Raw genomic sequence first — 20315 nt, forward strand, 5'->3', positions numbered from 1 at the left:
CTAATCATTCTTTACAAATAATGGTATTACTGAATGTTTCCACCGGAGACAGACAAGAACACAATTCAGTTCCAACAAAGAGAGAAGAGAAGAGGATTGATTAATGAACAATGAATTGACACATTATCATGAAATTAGCTATCAGGAAATATAAAGGTTAATAAATGGTGTGAAACCTTGTTAGGTAAATAGCTATTGGGTGCAAAGTACCCAATTTATACTTCATTGTGCGATGGCGAAAATAGGCAATCTATAAGCTCATTACGTGTCGCACCACAATTCGTTGTTAGCTTGTAGATCTGATATGTTTGGCATGAGCCCTCTTCTGTCAACCTGGAGAGGCCCAACATGCCCCCAGCTATTTATACCCTACTGTTATAGACGTTTAAAGTATAGGGCTACGATATGGTGTAAACTGATACCCATGTGTGCCCATGTATGCATGTGTGTAATGTGTGTGTGTGTGTGTGTGTGTGTGTGTGTGTGTGTGTGTGTGTGTGTGTGTGTGTGTGTGTGTGTGTGTGTGTGTGTGTGTGTGTGTGTGTGTGTGTGTGTGTGTGTCATGGTTCAACTGGGGTCATCTCTGGAGTCGTGTCTTCATCGTGTGGACTAGTAGGATCAGTGAAAGTACAAGTATTCTCTGAGGTTGCACATTGTCAGGCAGAAAGTTGTGTCTACATATTTCAACTTTTTGTATTTTCATATAACAATGCTCTACTAGGTCAAACAAGTGTCTCAACTAGAAAAGTAAATTAGCAGATGTACACGTTTTCTGTCTGCCAGCGACAATATGTTGAGGAGAAATAGATACGACGCCCCAGACTGGCCTGCCCTGCAGGGCCTGGGGAACAGCCGGCAGCTACCCAGGATTTCAGTGCGAAACCGAATAGGGCGAAGTAACCTTTTCTCCTCCTGGTGCTACCCTGCTGTACTTTTGAAGCCCATCTCCGACAAAAATCACCAAGAGTTACCTTCAGAGAATTTAAAAACGTAATGACGAAAAAGAGAGAAAAGGGGAGCTCTTCTCCACTTCAAAGGGAAAACTGTTCTGGTTGACATAATTTGTCATAGACAACTCCTTTGTGGCTTTCCTGCATCAGCTCACACCTCTTAAAATAGACAGAGAGAGAGAGAGACAGCGAGAGAGAGCGCAAGAGAGTGAGCCCTGAGGCAGTGTATGCCTTTATATCAAACATCTGTGAAATAAGCCAATGGTTGGATGATAAATGTAGTGGTGGTGGGCTGGTCAATAAAAATAATAATTAGGGCTGCAACTAGCGATTATCTTATTTATTTATTTATTTTATTTATTTTAGCATTTATTCTATCGATTACGTTTTCGATTAATTGAATAATCGAGAAGCACTGGCATGTTTTCGCAAATCTTGTGCAGTATACCGTCGACTCGTAGTCAATTGGCTCAACATGCCACCCCAGTGTGTAAAAATGGACCCCACAGATCCATTTAGCATTTTTACACTCTTGGGAGTTAATTTACCGGTCTGGATTTTACAGTGTGGATGTTTTACCTTTGAATCCCTCTTCATCAAGGACAACAGTGTAGTTCTCTGGTGTCTCCGTCAGACTGAAAAATTTGCACCTGAGAGAGATAGAGAGAAAAAAGGAGAGAGAGCAAATAGTGTGAACAACAGTGTTATTATTTTAACAGAACCAAACCAAGATTCAGAGCCTCACAACAACAACAGCATTTATCTAGTTTGAATACAGCGGTTTGGGGCCGTCAGACGTTCTCGATAGCGAGCCAAGACTAGCTCTATTCCAACCCCCCCAAAACTACCTCACAATGGTGGGGGAACCCATGAGAGCGGACCACTGCTTCAGCCAACCACAACTTTAGTTGTGTGTGTATGTGCATGTGAAGACCTATTGTCCATGTCCTTTGTGTCAGGATCAGGATGCACCGTCCGTGAAATGATCATGACTAATTTAAAGTCTCCCGTATGACTGTGTCCCACGCCGAATAACGAGATGTACAGGATCACAATGAGATGCGATGTGCTGTGACCTTGTACGAGTTCATTCAGAGCTCTCGATAGGTGTTGGTTGCGTTAGTTCTCATTTTTCAGCCCTGAAGACAAAATTTGCATTTGCTTTTTTTTCTTCAGCGGGAGCTGAGACAGAACTGTGGGCGACCAGAATGGGTGACTGCAGTCGGCCCTGTAGGCAAATGGACAAATAAAGTAACTTTTGGAGGCTTCAGTTTTCATTATTTTGTCAAAGATTCTGTAATCTGTAACATCCATCTTTCACATGACTGCATCATGTGGCTCAGACTTCAGAAGAACTGAAGGTCAATCCATTGATAAAGCACCTTAAAATTCGGGGAGTGTACAAAATGTAACCAAAGGTACCCCTTACAGGTCTTTGGTTACATTTTGTACACTCTCAGAGTTAAATTAACACTGATAATTTTACTGTGTAGCATCATGCGGGTGTTCACGCTCGAGGCTACTGTAGCAAAATGAATCAAGTGTTAACCATTTGCGTGTGTGCAAACCCAGATGTGAGGCTTTGGCTCCTTGTTACTTCCAGGCATTTAAGCTAACAAGTCTAAGGGTTATGTTTACAATGTCCTTCTTAAAAATAAAATGGGTACCGCTTTTTTTTCATTAAAACCTATGAGAAAATGCGGATTTACCAGCGCCTTTTTAAGGCAACAGTGAAAGACCCTGGTCATTGCTCTTTTTTGGCTGAGCGGAGCACTTTTAAAAGTAGAGAATAGTTACACATTTTGAGAAATGCGTACGGTATGACGTCGGCCATCAGCTGACTGATCATGATAAATTGTGTTTCAAGATTGCTGGTTCAAACAGGTCTGCAACAGGTCTTCAAATTGGCCAAAAAAAATGCCGTAGCCTACTGGGTTTTGTGAATGTTATATTGCCATTTGTTTGAATTTCTGTATATGCTAAGAGAGTGACTTTGAGACCCGTTTCACCGTGCATTCACTGCATTGTAAGTCAATGAGGAGACTGGATTTGGAATGGATTATCAAGTTCAATGCAACGCTCTTTATGATTTCTTGCCAATATTTGGAGTTGCATCACGGCAAAGTAACTACATGACTGAAACCTCTACCAACGAGTTATTGTGCTTTAATACTAAGTCTTAGTTGACCGGAGTCCCCAGGGCTCTATACTAGCCGCCCCCCCCCCCTGTTTTCACGCTACACAAAAAGATCTTTGCAGAAAGTAGCAGATCTACAAGCTCACAGCGCTCACGTTGTGAGCTTGTAGATGTGCCATTTTCACAGAATGTTTGCCCCAGAATAGGGACGCTAGATTTCAAGCGGTTAGGAGGATAAACTCTGAATGCTGCCACAGTGGGCTAATTCAACAGGGTAACCTCTTTTGGTTTCCCTGAAACCTTAAAAAGATGGCGCTACTCCACTGCACATGCCTCTTGTCCTACAATGCCTGATAGTGGGCATACATCCTCTGTACGTATCAGTCCGCTGAAACTATTACAGCTGAATCCTGTCGGGTGGGGTGATACGCCAAACCGGCTGACTCAGCAGAAACTAATCCCTGCCATGAGATGGGACAATCAATCCAAACAGACAGATACTGTACAGAGGGCCAGAGAGAGAGAGAAAATACAATAACCCCACCAATCCACTATTGTGTTTTGGTAGCCTCCCTCCTTTCCGGTTGACCTTTCACCTTCCCCTGCTTGCTACTTCCTGCAGGTAGCTCATGCCAAGCATCTGCCTTGCAAATGACAATGATCAGGTGGTGAAGTTCTGTCCGATGGGATGAGCATGTCCTCAAGCAAACTTAAGGTTCTGAGAAAAGAGGCCAAACATGGAAGTACACACAACTATTGCAAAGTCAAATACTCCCAAGTCTTCATACTTTGGCTGCATGTGATCTTAAAGCCTTTGAGGGAAACAACACTCTGTTTTTTTCTGTTGTGGTTTCCTGTTTTGTGCATTTTTATTTAGCGCAGACACCAAGTGATTTTCACTTAAAGATGTTCAGTTCACTCACAGCAGTTGAAGAATTAAGTAACATTCTTCCATTGTGATTTATTTTTTAATGAACACACTTTACAGAGAGCACAACTTGGAGAATATGCATATACAATCACACTTGATTTAACTTCTTTTTATGTCTGTTCTGAAAACTGGTAATAATTTTCATAATACAAAACATGGGCAGCACCCATCACACCATACACCATAACACGAATACATTAACAATACATTAACTGTAGTATTTACAGTTTGTGTGATAGGGGCGTGATCACTTATAGTTGTGGTATGTATGCCACAGTTCAAGAACTTTGAGTTCTTGAACTGAACAAAACACAAAAAACATTTATTCTTCAATAACTAGAATAAAAGCTACAATCCTTCCCAGAATGTCTCTCTCCTATTTTGGGGCATAATAGATATAGCATCAATGCGGATGTACATTGTCAGCAGTATTGATGAACAAATAAAATCAGTCAGAAATCCTATGGTGTTGTTTGTCCCAGAGCCCTCCGGGATGCCATGTATCCGTATATTGTTACGCCTCGACCTTTATTCCAAGTCATCCCACTTTGCAGACATCTTTGCCTCTTGGTGAAGTAGAGAGGCAATTGATATTTCCAGCCGCGCAGTCCTGTCTTCTAGCCTTTCTTCCAAGACCATATTTACTGTTTTGCTCCAACGAGGCTGTTCTTTCCACAAGTTCCTTCACGTTGGTCTCTAGTCTTGCCAGAGCCTTTTTGTTGTCATGAACCGTTTCTGTGAGCTCTTGTCTCTTTTCTTTGCCAATTTTACACAGTCCTGTTCGCCTCGACAAGCATCATCCCTGATGCCATTTCCTTCGCTGAGTCGATATATCCATAGTTTGTATTACTATTGTTAGTCCTCCCCTTTTCTATTTTTATTTGTCTAGTTTTTGTGAGTTTGACTCACAGAAATGTTGCTGTTAATGTTGCTTTAAAGACCTAGTTTTCATTGTTTTTTTTGTAAGAGCTATTTCTTCACCGTGTCTGCTACCACTTTGTGGCACCGGAAGGCCCTTCCATGGTGATTTCATTTCTGTTTTTAACGTCTGGTGCCACTGCTTACAGTATGTGATACAACTATGGAGGAAACAGTGTGAGGAATAAGTGCAAAATGTGAGAAAGTGCAGAAATAATTAAAGGACATAAGGTAGCATAGAGAGAGAGAGGTGTGGGCGAGATACAGACAGACAGAGAGAGAGAGACAGACACCAGAGAAGGTGGAGATTTTTGAAACTAACATAACATACCAGACTTTTATCCAGCTGTACAAAGTAAGTAAAAAGTAAGAGGGTGTAGTGGGGGTGGTTCCTTTTTCTTTTTTGCAACTGCTGCTGCAGCTGAGGAAATGTGATAAGCAGAGTGCAAAGTGATGTTGTTACACGTGCACGACACCGCGGGCTATCATAGCACCATCTTCAGCCAGGGACACCAAAGGAGTCTTGCTACCTTCACAGCTTACAACAGCCCAGTCTATGAGGTGATATGCTACTAACTGCACAGTCTCAAAGGCTTCTCTCTTTGGAACAATGGAAAGTTTACTGTGTAACTCCCTGCTTATTATTAAAGGGGCCAGCCTTGTATAAAGTTTAAACAGTGGGAGGGGGGCCCCAACCTTTTTTGTTCTTCCTAAATTTAGTGTAGCCAATTATTTTTAACCCATTTTCCTCCCAATTTTAGCCATCATGCCAAATTACCTTCCCCACAGCCTGTTGTACCCTACATGCTCACCTGCCAGTGAGGAGCCCCCACCGGTACGGCGTAGCACCTCTGTCCTACTCCTCCTGTTCAACATCCTCTGCTGACTGGTGCCGCCCCACAAAACACAAAGATCGCCTTCGCTGGCCCTGCCCGGGTTCCCTCCCCCGAACACAGCCAATTATGTTCTTGTGTTCATCCAAGCCGGATTCCCTGCTCGTGGATTTGAACCCCTAGACCCTGTGCTGGTGGACAGGTGCTTTCGGCGAAGGGAAAGGAGGACTGTTTGAAGCTGGCAGGGCTCTGTGGGTCTGCCGAGATGAAGATCTTCGCAATTGTTGGTGGTTGCAGTATATAATGAAACCTCTCGAGGGTCACGCAGGGGCCCTGGACATCCCTGATCCAAGCCATTGGAGTTGATGCCTGATGACAGTGGTGAGTGTTTGTCCTTCCAGTTGATCTGAATGATCTTCCACAGGGAGTGTGTTAATGCTTCAGGGCTTTAAGATGCTGGTCCAGGGTTCAGCTCTACAAAGCAGGGTGAGAAGGGTGACTTGTTTGTTTTTTGAAATACTATCCTCCTTGGTCTGGCGAGGGCAGAGCTAACATCTTTCAAGCAGTGATCTATCTCAAAGACAATAGTCTGTATTAGCTAACAGAATGCTAAATGTCAACATTTGACAATGTGATTATCACTTTGCTCTTGGCCCTTTGAACCTGTTGAGGTTATGAAAGGTCTGGTAATCAGTCTTGATAGATAATTTCTAATCAACAGTTTATTAGATTATAATTATTGTATGATTATTGTATTGTATCACTTTGGATAATTGCATAAAGTATGATGTATTTGCTCAGAAGGGACTGTTCTATAACTGCTAAGATAAGATGTCCTTGCTCCCTGGCCTACTCTTTCTTACCCATGAAAGTTGTGGCTACAGTTTATCTATGATGCCTTAGAACAGGTTACCGTGCCACCAAAATGAGCCTTTGCCCTGTTCATGATTGATATTATATTGTGGGGTGGGCTTAATAAGAGATAAACTGTCTGTTATAATGCTGAACATTTTGTATTACCAGGAGAGAGATATTTTTGCTGTACGGTGCCTCGTGGATTGATTCTTTCTCTTAATACAATGTCAACCTTTTAATTTGAGAACCGGCCTGTGTCTGTCTTTGATTTCGTCTCATCCTTTTTACACTGGGTTTTCAGCTGTTTAACTACAAATAGTTTTAATTAACATAGAGCAGGATTTACAACCCTTATCAGCTCTTTTATCTACTTTATCAATTGGTCCTTCGTACGGTTAAAGGCCTGTCCGACATTATTATCATAATTATTATTAATATTTTTCTCGGACGGTGCGTTTAGAATCAGCCTTAAAAATTTCGATTTTTTTTTTCCCATCTTTCTTTTTCGCGGTCGACTCTGAGGGGCTCCGGACGACTCCTCTTCGCGCGAGGACTCTTTCCGGTCAGCTATCTTAGAATCAGCCTCTTTTTCAAATATTGTTTTTGGAGACAAGCGGCTCACAGACTTTCCTCAAACACGTGGGGATTCTCCGTCCAGCTGACCACAAAGACACAGGTTACATTTTGGTTCGGTTCCTTGACTTGTAATTTTGACATTGCATTAACTTTAACACGAGGCTCATTGGCCGTACTTGTATATATATATATTTGTAAAATTGTAATCAGTATTGTTGTTGTATATATTTTTTTTGGACAGATACTGTCAATACATATATATGCGCATATCAGACGTCTACCAGGGTGTGCATAGATATTTATTGCCTGGTACATCTGTTCCTTTGTTTTTAACTGCAGTTGTATAGATACATTTATTCAGATCTGTTAGGATAAAAGTTTAAAATAATAATATAATAATAAGGGTAATAATAATAATAATAATAATAATAATAATAATAATAATATTATATATATATATATATATATATATATGCAGTTGCCTGTTCAATGGACAACAATTAGGTGTTGTTTATTTGACTTGTATAAATGCAATGTATATATATATATATCATTCTTTTGTAAACCGGTTGTCAGGCAAAATTAGATTTGTCTGCATGTTTTATTATTTCATTTATTTTGGTTTAAATTTTTGGTACCACAACTTATGACTCAGGCAGAACCCAGATTCTGTACTTTATGACTCAGGCAGAACCCAGATTCTGTACTTTATGACTCAGGCAGAACCCAGATTCTGTACTTTATGACTCAGGCAGAACTCAGATTCTGTACTTTATGACTCAGGCAGAACCCAGATTCTGTACTTTATGACTCAGGCAGAACCCAGATTCTGTACTTTATGACTCAGGCAGAACCCAGATTCTGTACTTTATGACTCAGGCAGAACTCAGATTCTGTACTTTATGACTCAGGCAGAACCCAGATTCTGTACTTTATGACTCGGGCAGAACCCAGATTCTGTACTTTATGACTCAGGCAGAACCCAGATTCTGTACTTTATGACTCAGGCAGAACCCAGATTCTGTACTTTATGACTCAGGCAGAACCCAGAATCTGTATTTTATGAATCAGGCAGAACTGACATTCTGTATCCTAAGTTACTTTGATTTTGTAAATCATTTAAACCTTGACACACACAGATACATTCAGTGTGTGCCAATAAGAGGGGAATTATTATAGGAAATAACATAGTGTATCCAGATACACCATTCAATTATTTTTCATTTTTAATACGTTTAATATTTTGATTTCATTCCCATTTATCTAGGAACCAGCCATCTTTGACTTCTCCTGTGTTCCTTTGCCCCAGGCAACCTCTGTATCACTAAAACCAGCTACAGGCATCTCATCCATTCAACCCCTAAACAGCATTACATCAGCACTAAACCGTTTGTATGATATTTACTTATTTTCTAGGATAAGACACAGCCTGCTGATTTGAGTATTTTAAAGAAACTAGTCATTTAAACCTTCTACTTTGCCACAGACAGAAGTATTTAACCTTTGGGTAGGGCTGACAGCCTCTTTCTCTCACTCACTCTCTCTCTCAATCCCTTGAACGTGTCAACAATCTGTTGTCACTGTGTCTCTCTCTCTCTCTCTCTCCCTGCAAGCCGTGCATCTGCTCAGAATTGTTTTATTTAAATTTTATATCAGTAATTGAGTAATTGTCATTTCATCCTTGCCACACACAGATACATTCAGTGTGTGTCAAATAGAGGGGATAATAATTATAGTAAAACAGGTCAATTGTCTACACTAGCCCACCCACTTCTTATATAGATACTAAATAGATTTTGAACACAGTCTTTTAAGTTTTAGTCACGTCTGAATAATTACATTTTTGCATTATGGGAAATATCCTTTCCCCGTCACAGGGACCTCGAAGGCCCCTCAGCAGACAGGGACCCACTAGTGGTAAAAAAACGCAGCGCACCACTAACACTGACATACTAACTTCGTTTGATAAGTCAATGTTTGAAAGTAAGGACGATGACGAGGTTTTGTTTGACATAACAAAAATTACTCTTTCTCCACGTTCTCAGGATGTGGACCTGCTTGGACCTGCTGTCGGTGCGCCACCAGGACTTTCACCCCGACCCGACGTTCCTCCATCTGACACAAGCACTAGTAAGAAATCAAAATCTCTACCTGAACGTCGGGTTAACACTAAAACACACCCTACACAATCACTTACTGCACAACATACAGCAGAGCTACACACACTACTAGCGCCCTTAATGGCCTATACACAGGGGGATGGCAATTTAGCTTATGGGTACAGGAAATGGTCTCCTGAAGATATTAAGAACATTGCAGAAACTTTACCTAATATTCAGGACAATCCAGAGGGGTGGGAGACCGCGCTCAAAGCAGAGATAATAGAACTCCAGCTTAACACTACGGAAGTCAGGGACCTTATTGCAAAAAGTAGCCCGAAAGCCATGTCACATCAGATTTCAGAGGGGGCCCACCTCCTCGACCTACATGGCCGTGCAATCCAATGTTTCCGTACCGAGCCACCAGCTCTGGACGAACAGAGACCCCATCTGATAAGACAGGTAGACCACGAGGAAGCTGTAAACAAAATGATAGGGAACGCACTTGGTCTCCTGCGTGCTAAAACTAATTTATCTGTCCTCACCGACATCAAACAGAAAGTCGGAGAGGATGTCTCGGAATTCATTCAGAAATTTAAAACCCAGTTTAACCGCCACTCAGGCCTAACCAGTGGCCAGGTGGGCTATCAACACTTGTTTAACATCCTCTTAATGGATGCTCTGTGCCCTCACTTAAAGCAGGCCATAACACAGTATGATCCCTTATGGAAAACAAAAACTATAGACGATATCACTACTCTTGCTAAGCATTACGAGTGCTGCATTGCAGACCCAAAACCTAGAGCCAAAATTCAGGCTGTGATTTCTGCAGAGGGTCACGTCACATTGCATCCACCACAACATAACAAGCCAAAGAATCTACATCACACCTGGGGAGCCGGGGCACGCCGACAGCACAGCCAACCATGGAATCAAGGTAATACATCACACACCCAGTTAACCTTTGGGCCACAGGGCTCACAAAATACAAGTCAAGCTCCGCGTCGAGATTATAAGACCATGCAGTGTTATAGTTGTGGAAAATATGGCCATACCCAGAAAAAATGTTACAACCTAAACGAGGCACTCCCCTTTAAACGGACAAAGACACTCTGGCCGCAAATAGATGAAATTGATACAGAGATAGATGAACTTGATGTGTCCTAACTTTTGAAACACTTAAAAGGAATCAGTCCTTGATTAGTTTCATTAATTCAAATTCATTTACTTAAAGGACTTTATTTTATCTTATATAAAGTTGATTCTAAAGTCTTACACTTAGTCCTCATTGTTACTTTACCCATTAAGTATATTAGATAATCAAATTCACCCTAGGTTCTCTGACTCCCTTATCCAATACAGCCTCTCAATTTCCCCCGTTTCTTATCTGCTTACATTCTCTTGTTCGGAGCTGCTCTCATAACAAAGTAGGCTATGGTTAATAATTGCTCACAGAGAAGACTACATTAACACTATAATATTATACTATGAAGGCTTGTTTTGAACGTTTTTTTTTAAATTATTCTTTATAATTGATGAAAATATTACTATATATATTTTTGACCATGTAGATCTGATATTTTTGAAAAGTTTCACCATTGACAGACAAAAGGTGATTATTTCCTATCTCCCATTACTATGAAAAAATTATATCTGTATGACTTTAATATATATATATATATTTCATATATATATAAAATCATCTACCCTAGTCCACTCACTTCATGAAATTCAAATTAGAGGTTCTAATATGATATGTGTCAATATAGTATTTATGAGTACCCATCTTGAAATAATCTGATACCTGTTACATTTATATATTTACCAAAGACGATTCAGATTGTTAACCCATTTAATATTAATCTCACATTGGTTGTCTTGTTCCCATTTATATGGGTCCCACTTACAATTGTTAACAGAAAATGTTCTCAAATATTCTATTGTAACTTTATATTCTATTGTAATTAAAAAATAAAAAAAGGCACTTTAAAGGAATTAGTCCTTGATGTTACAGTATGTGCTCGCACACCCCATATCCACTGTTGATTTTGTTCACTAATGTTGCTCTGTTTGTGTTTAATGTCTCTCCTCCCTGCTGGTTTTGGGGCCCTGGTATTGGCTAGACACCCACCTATGACCCCTATGACGCTGGAAGTGCTCCGGCTGCTCCTTCTCTGCTGTGCCTAATGTGGGATTAGGACGTGCCACCTGTATCTCCACGTCACCCAGAGCACACCAGCGTATTAATTCCATTTGATTATTTGACATTCATTAGTTCAGTTTCTGATGGCTGGTCTTAAGTTAAATCTGTTTTATGTTTTTCTTTCTCGTTAGTGGATAGTTTAGTTTTTATTTTGTTTTGATAGCTGAGGGGGTTCTATTTATGACGACGGGGACATATTTTCTGGCATAAACGGAATCCCACCCTTTTTGTTTCTTTGATCAAAACCATCATTTTTGACTTCATGTTAAATTTCCACCCTATAGTATTTGTTATAAAACATTCTCCATGTCTGCTCTATACCTTACAGCATCACTGTACCCCGAAAGAAGGCAGCCGAGATCCATTCAGATCCAAATTACTGATGTAAAGATTTTTTGGTGACCCAAGACCATATGGGATCAGAGGTCAGTGGATTTCAGAGGGGTCACAACAGAGGTAAGGTGTACATTTTAATATCTTACGCCTCCTGTGCTCCTCTGAAACTCCAAGAAAGATTTACACATTAATATGAATCCTGGTACAATTTCATTTCATTTTTTTGAATAATTCATATCCATTTACTTAAAAAAAAAAAAAAAGGAAAAAAGAAAGGGAACTTTTATTTTATATTTTATTTTCATTGTCGGTTTAATAAAAATAAATTTAAAAAAAATCTTAAGATATTTGGTTAGATTCTCAGTAGTACACTAAAATACTCATTGTTAATTGACCCATAACTCAATATAGAGATGAACAGCAGCCTTTCCTCTCTAGCTTATCTGTTTACATTCCATAGTAGAACAGCGCAGTCTAGATAACAAAGTCCTAACAAAGATGGTTAGAGAAACATGTGCTGTACAATTTTCTAGGTCACTTCATCAACTGTCATCTTAAGACTTATTTTATTTCATTTTTTGACATCAATCCAAAGTCACCAATACTAATACTAGCCAAACTCCGTTTCTGACTCATGAGCTGCAGATCATGAATCAAAAAGGATAGAGGTTAGATATTACCCTAATTAGTCAATTAAAAAAAAAAAAAAAAAAAAAAAAAGTGTTATTAATATTTTATTATTATTAACGTCTGACACACATTGGTCCAAATGTTGGTTGTTTGAATTTATAATTGTTTTATTTTGACCACTCTAGTGTAAACCATCCAACCACCAATACATTTTGTTCTAATAATAAGTTTTACATTCAAAGAAATATATATATATATTCAATATAATTTAAACTAATAAGTAATACTCAACCCAGTCAGTATAAGATATTTCTCATTCTAAAATTAGTTTGATGCTGAAATATATATGTTCTGTATGTGTATGAATGATTGAGTTTATGAACCCCGCATGACTCTCTCTCTCTCTCTCTCTCTCCCTCTCTTCGCCCTGTCTCGTTGAGCGCCTGTTGTTTATGGTGTGTGGGTGTGAGTGAGAGAGAGCGAGGGGGGGTAAAGGAGTGTTAGTGAAAGTGTCTATCTCTCTCGTCTTATCTCTTGTTCTCTCCCTCAGATGTTTTATGTTTGCATGTGTGAATAAGTTTGATCGTCTAATATAGTAATTTTAACTGTTGGGCAAACTTCAATGTCCACAATCCCTTGTGGAGATTTCTGTTTCTGTAACAGGCCACTCATTCCAAAATTACCTCTTATCTGGTCTCTTAGACTACCCATAATTCCTTCAGCAGGAAGTGTTAGCTACTGAGTCTCAAGTGAATTCCATTTAAAACATAGATCAGTTAAATTAACCCTAATAAGATTCAATATGTTCTAATATCAATGTTGGAGAACATTAACTATAATATTAAGAATATTATAAAGTAATTTTGATTTATTTTAAAAGTTTTGAAAATATTTTATCATTTTAACTTAAGATGTTTTTGAGCTTGTAGATCTGCTACTTTTTGAATTTTTGGATTTCGATCTATTTTTGTGTACCGTATCTAATTCTAATGTACCTCAGAACAAAGATGTTTATTCCTTACTTTTCATTGTTATATTTTAATCTTAAATAATTTTATTTAAACATTTTTTCCCCATTTCTTTTTGTTTTTTTTTCCAATTTTATTTTATTTATTTTTTCATTTTTTTCCTTGGTTTTCTGTTTTTTTTGGGGGGGTTTTTCATTCACATCAGCAGATTCATTCTCTGACACACTATATATATACTGTATATAGAATATATGGTATTGTGTCAAGAGGAGGGAGTTGGTGAATACAGATTTAAATGTGATTTGCTTAATATCTTTTTTTTATGTTGTTTTTTTTGTGTCCTTTATCATAGTCATTTAACGATAACTACTTACTTACAGTCTTAGTCACATTCATCCATTTCAGATCTTGCCCCAGGAGTCATTGAAGTTTACCAAACCTCCCCAGGGGAGACTGAGGGTCTCAAACTCTGATGGAAAACCTTTAAACTCCGATGGAAAACCTTTGTATTTTATTTTTCAAGAGTTCTTAACTGTTTTAAACAGCTTATGTTTTGTCAAATACCTTTCATGTACAATTTCTACACGCAGTAATTCTGTGTTTAATTCATTTACAGATTAAATAATCTTCCTGGTTAAATTGAGTGACAGAAGCCTCTCCTCTCGACTGCTCAAAGAGGAAAAGTAGGTCCTATACGTCTGTGTGAGTAAAGAGGCATCACGTGAGTTTTTCCCGCCATAAATTATTTTGTAAAAAATGGTTAACATATCAACCCACAGTATTGCTTCAAGGAGAAGTAGGGCTATAATTCGACTGAGCCTATACACACTTGGGGGCGGGACCGGAAACAACAGCTTCTTGGAAACAAGACTATGTTGGCTAAAGTTCCTGGTGGTACATACATTGTGGGATTTTCAGGAAAAGTTAAAAGAAAAAATTCAGATCCTGCCATCCTGCCAAGGGCCTTCCAAATAAAGACAGGATCTGTTTATAATTATAAAACCTTATTCTGGGAACTTATGAGGTGATGTCATTTTTCTCATTTAACAGCATATAGAACACACTTACCATTCTAATTATTCTATAGTCTATGTAAGATTTCATCCTACTAACGCTGATTATTTACTCAAGAAATATAACCATTTGGCTTCCAAATTAATAAACAATACAGTCCTTTTGAAGAAGTAAAACAATGTGTATGTTATCTGAATAAATAACCATTTGTTTTTGCCCTTATAGTCTTTTAATATAATTTAAAAAGGTATTTAAGTCTAAAATGTATCTGTTTTCCTATATTAATTAATTACATTTTCTTTCAATGTCATACCAATCTTGTCCACTCGAACTCGGGACAGATAGGTATAAAACTATGTCTTTTGTCGACAATATTGATATATATGCCATTATATCCTATTTTAGTGTGCCATCTCTGCATAACTCAAGTTTGCCTACCAATGCTATGATTTTATTAAGTTAAAGGTGGGCTGGAACTAATCCTAGTATTAGTTCTCTCCTTTCCTCTAGAGACTGCATGTGTTTTGAGCCGATGTCACTGATTATCTCTGGAGGAATACAATAACAGCTCATTGGAGTTAACTTGACCATCTATGACAAAGCCACAACACCTCCAGCTACGCCGGCCAAGGTCTCGCCAAAGTCTCAACCTACGAGCAAGGCTCCTCATGGCCAGATGTCATCGTGAGCCCCTCCCTGCTGATGACTTCGCCTCGTACCTCCGAAACCTGGGCTGGGGGTGGTCTTACAATGCTGTCTCATCCCCCTGGTCAAACAGTTTGTGCACCGCCTGTTCTCTAGAGCTATACCCACTTCGAGATCAACATTCTAACATTCCATAATACAGTCCTTTAGCAAATCGAAATAAGAAAAAAAAAATGTATTGCATTATTGAATTTGTCTATCTTGTGCTCCCTATGTTCTCTCCCCCTTCCCCCCATCTCCTTCACCTCTATACTTCGTTTACTCGTTAGGAGATAAAGTCTACATATTTTGACTTGCCCCATTGTTGTCATTTCTGAATAGAGTCACAGGGTCGATAACTTGCTGATGCTTGGTTGACTGACACCCTTTGACCCTATCCAAACTGATAAACAAGATGAGGGATTGATAGATAATTTCTAATCAACAGTTTATTAGATTATAATTATTGTATGATTATTGTATTGTATCACTTTGGATAATTGCATAAAGTATGATGTATTTGCTCAGAAGGGACTGTTCTATAACTGCTAAGATAAGATGTCCTTGCTCCCTGGCCTACTCTTTCTTACCCATGAAAGTTGTGGCTACAGTTTATCTATGATGCCTTAGAACAGGTTACCGTGCCACCAAAATGAGCCTTTGCCCTGTTCATGATTGATATTATATTGTGGGGTGGGCTTAATAAGAGATAAACTGTCTGTTATAATGCTGAACATTTTGTATTACCAGGAGAGAGATATTTTTGCTGTACGGTGCCTCGTGGATTGATTCTTTCTCTTAATACAATGTCAACCTTTTAATTTGAGAACCGGCCTGTGTCTGTCTTTGATTTCGTCTCATCCTTTTTACACTGGGTTTTCAGCTGTTTAACTACAAATAGTTTTAATTAACATAGAGCAGGATTTACAACCCTTATCAGCTCTTTTATCTACTTTATCAAGTCTGGTACAGGAATGCTGATTCCTGTCAGCAGATGCTCTTCCCCAATGAGATGGAGAATGGCTGCGATGGAGCTGGCAAAGTGCGTCAAAGCAGTAAGACAGCCCTGCTTCACTCCAGTCTCAACTATACTGTGATAGTCTCAAAGGGTCTCTGGGACAGATACCTGGAGGCTGAATGCTGCTGCAGAAATGCTGTCAAGATGCAGCCTCAGGAATACGGATTGACCGGTTATCTGTCCCACTGATTGGCTGCAATATTCAGATTTGTTATACTATAATCATATTGGTGTTTTGGCAGACATTAAGCCGATATCGCCTATTATGTGCATGAATGTGCATCTCTGGCACAGCAATCACTCTCTGAAAGCTAGAGCTGTAGACACACACACTTATGTTTTTTTAAATCATTGTGTTGGTAACACGCCTGCAGATTGTATCAACACCACAAGGCCAACACAAGACAGAACATAAACCAGCCTGTATTCCAAGAAGTATTTATCATCGTCCGTCGGCCTTCAGAATAAGCTGAACAGGCATCTCACTCACACACACACACACACACACACACACACACACACACACACACACACACACACACACACACACACACACACACACACACACAATGTATGTCTACAAGGGGTTTCCAATAATTACTTTCATCCTAATAACTCTTACAATCAACCACACAAGGCTTATTTTATGGTAGTAATCGCCTCAAGTGTGAAGCCATAGAACTCTGGTACTAAATAGTAAGCTTGCTTAACCCAAAATGTTCAGTTATACACTGTCATCTCCTTATAATTCTAGTCAGCCACATTTGCTGTGGAACCACTCTGGTGCTGATTCTCACTGAGCTGTGCGCTAATGAATAGCAGGGGCCTGGCAGAGGGAAATGGCTACAATCAAACAAGGCTATTAGAGTTGTTGTTGTTGTGCTCCGCTGTTTTCTCAAGCTAGCATGAATGCAACAACGTACCCCACCCCTCACATGGACTGATGCACCACTAATGGAAGGAAGGAAGGAAGGGAGGAAGGAAGGATATAAAGGATGTAAGGAAAGAAAGAAAGAACTGGAAAAGCACAGCGATTCAAGAGTGTGACAGGCAGTGGTGTAAAGTAACTAAATACATGTACTCAAGTACAATTTACTCAAGTAAGAACAATTTTGAGGTATTTTTTCTTTCTTCAGTATTTACAATTTAATACTTTGACTTCTACCCCACTACATCTCAGAGGATAAAATTGTACTTTTACTCAACTACAATTATATGAAAACTTTAGTTACTACTAGTTACTTTGTAGATTGAGATTATTAGTTATTATTATTACAAGTACTTCTTCCATCACTGGTGACAGGAGGACCACAATGCCAATGCTATGCCAATGCACAAAGCAAAACACACAGGGCTGCAATTCCAAAAGCCTGGCCGTTGTGTGGTTCACATGGATCTGCTGGTGCATTCTGGACTAGGCCTGTTCTTTTTGTTTTTTAAACTGTATAAACATTCTGGAGGGCCTAGGGGTCATACCAATGTTGTTGTTTTTTATAAGTAGTCAAATGTTGCTGTTGAGACACACTTTGAAAACTGCTCACTTGAAGTCACCGTTTCTGGTTGACTCATCATTTTCTAAGGTAACACAAGTCAATCATTGTGCCTGCCTGGCATGGACATGTTGAGACCTGTTGCCCAATGCAGGGTGACAGGAATGCAGGTAGATATGGTTCTGATTGTGGCCTGACTAGAATTTATAGCTTGTGTGGAACTCACAACTCTACTTGTTGACGCAATGAATTTATGGATGATAAGACATTTTAGAATTCTAATCAACTGTGGTGGCATAAGGGCAGTAAGCATGGTGCCTAGAATGTTTCTCATAGTTGCATTGGGCTCTTGAGAACAGCATGACATTCTGAGGACACAAGGTCTTGCAAATATGTCACAGTGTTGGTAATTTGGCCTGGATAAAGTGTGTTTCAACTTGGTTTAGAATGTAATTCTTCACGTTTATTGGTATATAAACTGCTGGACTGGCCAAAGTAACACAACCACCATCCAGTCTTCACTGTGACAATGTCATCACATGGGAGAGCTTGAAGCCAGATGTTGGGCATTTTCTCCCAGTCATCCTGTATATATGTAGGGCACCCAGGGTAATAACAAACAATTGCATAACAATGGGAGGATATCCAGGGATTAACAAAAAAATTGCTGCCACTGCCAGCATCAGTTCCGGACAACTTGCGACCTTTGGATGGCTGTGCTTTGCTATGATCTAGGAGAGCAGAGTGAAGCTTCTACTGGAAGGGATTAATTGAAACATGTGTGCTCACAATGTATCACAATAATAACAACATCTATTTAGTTGGTCATACTGTATGGATTCTATTTAAACAGGTCTTCAGAAATTATCTCTTTGGCAGGGGTTCTTATTAACAGTGGTGACTAAGTACATTTACAAGTACTGTACTTAAGTCAAATGTCTAGGTATTTTATACTGGAGTATTTCCAATTTGCAGTACTTTTACTCCACTACATCTCAGAGGCAAATATTGTACTTTTTACTCAACTGGAATTATTTGACAGCTTTAGGTACTAGTTACTTTGCTGATTTAGATTATTATCACAAAACATACATTAACCACTTCAGGACAGTGGTTCTCAAAGTGGGGTTCAAGGACTCTCAGGGTTCCTTGAGTGGGGTTCTAAATGGACCCCTACAAGTCTGTAACTCTGACAGTATACAAACCCAGTTGGGTCCATCTGTACACTGTCAGAGGAACCACTGATCTAGGAGAGCAAAGTGAAGCTTCTACTGAAAGTCTTTAATTAAACACGTGTGCTCACAATGTATTACAAATCACAATGTTTATTTAGTTGGTCATACTGTATGGACTATGGTTTAAATTGTGGTCTTGAATAATTATCTCTTTTGCAGGGGTTCTAAATTCGTCAAAAAACGAACATTTCAATAACACATCCAGGAACAAGTATGGGTTCTGGATACCCCTTTTTCTGTCCCTGTTCTCTTCTTGTGCCTGTCCGTCCTGCACTCTAGTTCTAAAAGTTGTGTAACGACGTTGCCTTTAACAACGCAGAGTTGACTGAAGATACGGTGAATATACGCTTGATATTCGGGTACACACTGTACCTTTCACAAGATAAACTGTTATTCAGAAAGGAAATACACAAACAAACAATGGCTTGACTATAACAGTAGCCCATCTACTGAATGAATTGAAGCTCTAGTGCGCCCCTAGCTCTGATGCATGACTATTAAATGACAGTCATGGATGAACTTCAACATAGTGTTTGGGCTTTCTCCCCTTCTGGCCCGTAAATCTACATAAACGTTCAGATTTTAATTATAAAGTGCTTACCCCATGGCCACCAATGTTACAATTATGTACGGGCTCTCAGAAGTACCCGTATTTTCCGTATTGTTCAATCAAAATAATGTTAATCCAATCGTGGCTATTTTCTTCGTATTTTCTCCATATGCTTTCCTATCGACCCTATCGACTGGGAGGTATATTGCATTCTGATACATTAGAACTAACTATGATAAAATGGCCACCAATCAGATTAAAATGCTTTTTATTGAACAATACAGAAGATACGGGTCCTTCTGAGGGCCCGTACATAATTGGAACATCCGTGGCCATGGGGTAAGCCCTTTATAATTGAAGTCTGAACGTTTATGTAGATGTAGGGGCCAAAAAGGGAGAAAGTACAAACACTATGTTGAAGTCCATCCATGACGAGATGATGACCGTCTTGTGGACCATGGCTAGTGCGCCCCATATCTCCGTGCAGGATTAACCAGGCATCGCCCTTTAAAAACAACAATATTAATCAATCTTACCGTGTTCTATTTCGGAGGAATATCAGTTTGATCAGCGGGTGTGTGAAATTCACCAGGCCGTTCTTGGATATGCTGGTGACCCGCAGCCTGTGATCCAAAATGTGCAAGTCCATGGTTCTTGTTCCAGTGCAAAAACCCTACAGTCCGTGCAGACGATACGATGCCGACACCGGGTACAGGGAACACAGCCTTCCTAAAATACAGCCTATGGATTGTATGTGTGCATTAACGATGACATACACTGTTACACATCTGATCAATGATCACATCACCTATATGCTCTTGCATCAGTGCCGGACGGGGGAGAAAAACATCCGACGTAATCCGACTCCAGCTCCTCTCAACTACTGTG

The 20315-nt window shown here is 39.5% G+C and overlaps 1 protein-coding gene across 2 annotated transcripts in view; it reads right to left on the reverse strand.

Annotated features, from left to right (window-relative positions):
• The window catches only part of castor1 (cytosolic arginine sensor for mTORC1 subunit 1), a 34252-nt gene extending 13937 nt beyond the window's left edge, over window positions 1-20315 (reverse strand). For both annotated transcript variants that reach the window (XR_014600601.1, XM_084054569.1), the window contains exons 1-2: window positions 19964-20315; window positions 1530-1600 (exon numbers count right to left, since the gene is read on the reverse strand). Coding sequence is in view for 1 of the 2 variants with exons in the window: in XM_084054569.1 (XP_083910695.1) it covers window positions 1530-1600; window positions 19964-20076 (184 nt within the window). In the remaining variant the exon portion in view is untranslated. The remainder of the gene's footprint in view (window positions 1-1529; window positions 1601-19963) is intronic.

The sequence above is a fragment of the Gymnoscopelus microlampas genome (genome assembly GCF_963454915.1).
Source record: "Gymnoscopelus microlampas genome assembly, chromosome: 4".
In the NCBI taxonomy this organism is placed as follows: Eukaryota; Metazoa; Chordata; class Actinopteri; order Myctophiformes; family Myctophidae; genus Gymnoscopelus; species Gymnoscopelus microlampas.